The sequence below is a fragment of the Cucurbita moschata genome, unplaced genomic scaffold, assembly GCF_002738365.1.
Source record: "Cucurbita moschata cultivar Rifu unplaced genomic scaffold, Cmos_1.0 Cmo_Scf00021, whole genome shotgun sequence".
Taxonomy (NCBI): domain Eukaryota; kingdom Viridiplantae; phylum Streptophyta; class Magnoliopsida; order Cucurbitales; family Cucurbitaceae; genus Cucurbita; species Cucurbita moschata.
This window is the reverse complement of record NW_019268537.1, coordinates 3,672,069-3,676,704: the sequence shown is the minus strand read 5'-3', so window position 1 is coordinate 3,676,704 and position 4,636 is coordinate 3,672,069. Positions and strand designations below refer to the sequence as shown.

The 4,636-nt window shown below is 36.9% G+C and overlaps 1 protein-coding gene across 1 annotated transcript; it reads left to right on the top strand.

Moving 5' to 3' along the window:
• Positions 1-813: 813 nt before the first annotated feature.
• LOC111458144 (cytochrome P450 71B26-like) lies at positions 814-2,927 on the top strand. Its single transcript, XM_023100623.1, has 2 exons — positions 814-1,783; positions 2,222-2,927. The coding sequence occupies exons 1-2, from the start codon at positions 854-856 to the stop codon at positions 2,831-2,833; spliced, it is 1,542 nt and encodes a 513-aa protein (XP_022956391.1). The 5' UTR covers positions 814-853; the 3' UTR covers positions 2,834-2,927.
• Positions 2,928-4,636: the final 1,709 nt, after the last annotated feature.

Sequence of the window (4,636 nt, the reverse complement as noted above, 5' to 3'; positions counted from 1 at the left end):
AAAAAAAAAAAAAAAAAAAAAAAAAAAAAAAAAAAAAAAAAAAAACTTGTAGAGAGCATACGAGACCTTACAACCTAAATTTGAATGCAAAATCCTTATTGGGGCCATTTAAAGCATTAGATGAAAACATTGAGCTACGGCCAATATTTTTCGATAGTTTGGTGAGAAATGTTTAAATTTGATGAAATTGACTCAATTCAAAAACACCTCAAAATGGTTTTACTCTCAAACTATTTTTGGATCAGTTTTATAGGGTACATTGGCTATTTTTTTTTTTGTTTCTCAAACCAATATCATTGGGATGTTAAAAAAAATATTTCTCACTTGATCTCCATCTCTTACTTTGTTCACTAGAGATTGTACTACGACTAAAATGAGGACCAATAGGCATGACCCTAAATAATAATAATAATAATAATAATACAAAAGAAATCATTAAAAACATGTGACTGGAAAAGTTCATTTAGTAACAAAAATTCCTTCTTTTTCTATGATTTTTAAAAAGATATTATTAGTCATTTTGATGTCTAACCTACTTATTTACAATGGATACATGAGGTCCAGATATTCTAATCCTTTCAATATAATTCACATATCATAACTTCTAGTTTCTTCAACTCAAAAATAGTGAGAGACTATTCGCATTATAGTGGACCAATTCTAATGAGGACAATAGAAATACATCCATGAAATGTGTGTACCAACTTTAAAGCCATCCTTCTCAATACAAATCCACGTGATATTGTAATGAACAATTATTGCAGTCTCTGTAGCCCAAAATAGCTCAATCACCCTACCCAAAAATATTATCCTTCCACATTCTACTCTTTATATCTCAGAGTAGAGCTTGGAAATGCTTGGCGTTGATAGAATTATGCCTAGTAATGATCTTATCATCTGGGTTTCTCTCCTTTTCCTCTGTTCTTCTCTATGGCTTCTTAAAATCATAAGAAAACAGAGAAAACCCAACAACAAGCTTCTTCCTCCAGGCCCTCCAAAGCTTCCTTTGTTGGGTCATTTGCACCTCCTTGGCTCCCTCCCCCATCGCTCCCTTTCTCAGCTTTCAAAAAAATATGGCCCCGTCATGCTCCTCCAACTCGGCTCTGTCCCAACCATCGTAATCTCCTCTGCCGCCGCTGCAAGAGAGTTGTTCAAATTTCACGACCTTGCTTCTTGCAGCCGACCTCCCTTACACGCCAACGGAAGACTTTCGTACAATTATCTTGACATGAGTCTCACTCCATACGGTGAACACTGGAGGAACGTCCGAAAGATTTGTATGCTTGAGCTCTTCAGTGCTCAGCGGGTTCAATCTTTTCAGGAAATTAGAGAAGAGGAAGTGGGGCGCCTTGTAAAATCCATCTCTCAATCCTCTTCTTCTTCATCTCCAATTGATGTGAGTGACAAATCCTATTCTCTCACTGCAAATATAATAACAAGAGTTGCTTTCGGAAGCATCTTCAGCGGAGGAAAACTAGATGATGAACACTTTCAACATGTTGTCCGGAGAGCAGTTGCAGCAATTGGAAGCTTCTCGATGACCGATTTCTTTCCTACTTTCGGTTGGATTATTGATAGGTTAAATGGTGTTCATGGGAGGCTGGAGAAGAGCTTTGGTGTGCTGGATGCGTTTTTTCAAAGTGTAGTCGACAATCGCATCAACTTCAAGGAGATTTCTAAAAATGAAGAAAACATTGTTGATGTTTTGTTGAGAATGGAGAGGGAAAGCTCTGAATCTGATGCACTAAAAGTCACCCAAGATTGCATCAAAGCACTCATCAAGGTAACTTAAAATTAGAGATGGTTCATTGGGTATTTTGTTTAAACAGGGATTGAAAGAGAGTTTAATTTTGTCCGTATTAGCTAAACAAGATTAACAGCAAGAATTATTATGGTCTTCATTCATGCTCACTTTATCTATTATTAGATTTATTAAAATATTTTATCATTTTAACAGGTCTTATATTCAAGAAATAAAAACTCTCCATTTTTAAAATATATGTTATACATTGAAAACAAAGGTGAGAAATTTAGAACCAAAATAAATGGAGAATTCCAAGGAGACAAATATTGAGATAGGAGGGGGGAACGGGAACGAAGAAGGTCTCGTCCTTTGGACATCTCTACTAAAACTTGCATATATGAATAATGATATAACCATATGGTCATTTATTTATCATTATGTTTTATTTTCTTCTTCTTTGGATGTATGGACTTCTAGGATATTTTTCTAGCGGGAGTAGAAACTGGAGCAGGCACAATTGTTTGGGCCATGGCAGAGTTGGTTAGGAACCCAAGGGTGATGAAGAAACTCCAAGACGAGATCAGAAGTGGCATAAAAGAAGATTCAGTGAAAGAGATCGACCTAGAAAAGCTTGAGTATCTAAAAATGGTAGTGAAAGAGGTTATGAGATTGCATCCACCCGCCCCTCTTCTACTCCCAAGAGAAACCATCTCCCCTTTTAAACTCAACGGTTACGATATTGAACCCAAGGCTCATCTTCACATTAATGTGTGGGCCATCGGACGAGACCCACAATATTGGACTAACCCAGAAGAGTTCTTTCCTGAGAGGTTTATAGGAAGCAATATCGATTACAAAGGACAAAACTTCGAGTTATTACCTTTCGGAGGTGGTCGAAGAATATGTCCTGGAATAAACATGGCTACCCTTACGGTGGAGTTAGCTCTGGCTAACCTATTGTTGTGTTTTGATTGGAAACTTCCCGATGAAATGAAGGAAGAAGATGTAGATATGGAAGAGGATGTTGGTCTTACTGTTGCCCAGAAATCACCTCTTCAACTTATTCCCGCTCTTTCAACTAATTTTTAGTGGATAGTTTATGTTATGCAATGAAAGCTACTCAAAGGTTAATAACCTCATTTCTATTGATATTTCTTATCAATAAATTATAGAATATTGTAAAGCAAAGACTTTATTATTGTATTACTCACCCAAGTTACAACGTCCCAATCTATAAGTTTATATCGTAACTAAAATCCAAAAAATTTAGAAATCCTATTTATTAACCACACATCCTATCAAGCAATGGACAATACAAATTCATAAATTTTGGAAAACTATTAACAATTTTCTCAAAAACTTTATCAAACTTTGAATGATTTCAAATTATAGATGTCAAGTAATCTTTTGAAATAACACACTTTTCTTTTGATAAAGCCTTAATAAATATATTTGTTAATAAATATGTCTACTAGTAGTTCTTTGGTGTTACAATAATTCAAGATAATTTCATCATTTGTAAACAAGATCATGAATATAGTGATGCCGAAGTTCAATGATTTGTTCTTATGTGAAATGTTGGGTTTTTTTGCCAGAGAGATAGTTTCTTTATTATCACAAAATATCTCGGTTGCTACATTCTGCTCTTGTCGAAGATCAGCTAAACTCTTCTCAGCCAAATAGCTTGACACGTTGCTGAAGCTGCTGCAACATATTCTTCTTCTAATGTTGACAATGTCTATGTTGCTTGCTTCTTTGAGCTCCAAATAATCATTCCTCATCCTAGAGTGAAAACATTTGTTGAAATGCTCAACTAATGATCTTACTTAATTGCTATTCCTCAACCCATATTTCATAGTTCTGGCAACATAACTGGAGACTCATTTTGTTGCTCCATAATGAACTTTTGAAGGTGGTAGGTTGTTGCATAAACTTGAAAATAATACTAATAGGAAATACATTATCGAGTCGTGTTTGTATTATGTAGATCAATCTGTCAATCAATGTCACGACCCAAAATACATAACTCCAAACCGTGACCATCATGAATTATGTCATGTAGTGCAAAAACGAGAAAACCACAGAAAAACATTTACAACAATAGAATTTCATTTATTTGTAAGAAAAACGTTTCTTTACTAAAAGGACATATGTGTCTAGGTAAAAACAAGGAAAGAAACAGGAGAGACAAAGTGTACTATTTAGTAAACTAGACTGATGCCCCGGGACACGATTCCTCTGCGACAACCCACATCGATTAACGCGCCCTCTCTAGACTCGACGCCTCACGTACCTGAAAAAAAAGGTATAACAGGAATGAGTATAAAATTTATACTCAGTAAGCCACCTACTTATAGGCTCTTACCGCATCCTAATCTTAGCAACCACCCTCCACGGACCCTACAATAGCTCTAGGACCTCTAGTTTTCGTCTTAGGACCTTAGGACTTTCCCTTCGCGACAACTTGGTTCTTTGTCCTTTCATTTAAAGATTCTTAAAAACTCCCTTAAGCTAACCTGTGTAATGACTGGTGCCCTACGAGTAGCTACCTCGGCATGGCTCTGAGACTATCTGGTAACTTACCTAGGAAGTGAGCTGCAACCCCCTAGGCCCATGACAGTCCCCCTGGTCGGGGAGAGCTACCCCCCTTAACCCATCCAGCTAAATGGTCTATACGACGTGGGAACACGTTTCCCATGCTAAAACGGCTAAGAATAGTCGGATTCTGATCAGGAACCCCCTTTTCCCCCACGAAGCTATGACACCAATCACTCACCTGTAGCCTAAGGGTACCCTAGTGGGCTTCTTACGTCGTGGTGGTCTGTTGCTCTACTAGGGAAAAGATTAGATCTAATACCTTAGTCCCTAGTTACTCTAACTAAGAATCCCTAG

Excerpts from the sequence above, each read along its gene's own strand:
- LOC111458144 (XM_023100623.1), top strand. The coding sequence starts at position 854 with ATGCTTGGCGTTGATAGAATTATGCCTAGTAATGATCTTATCATCTGG. Across the intron at positions 1,784-2,221 it reads GCATCAAAGCACTCATCAAG|GATATTTTTCTAGCGGGAGT; the intron begins GTAACTTAAAAT and ends ATGGACTTCTAG.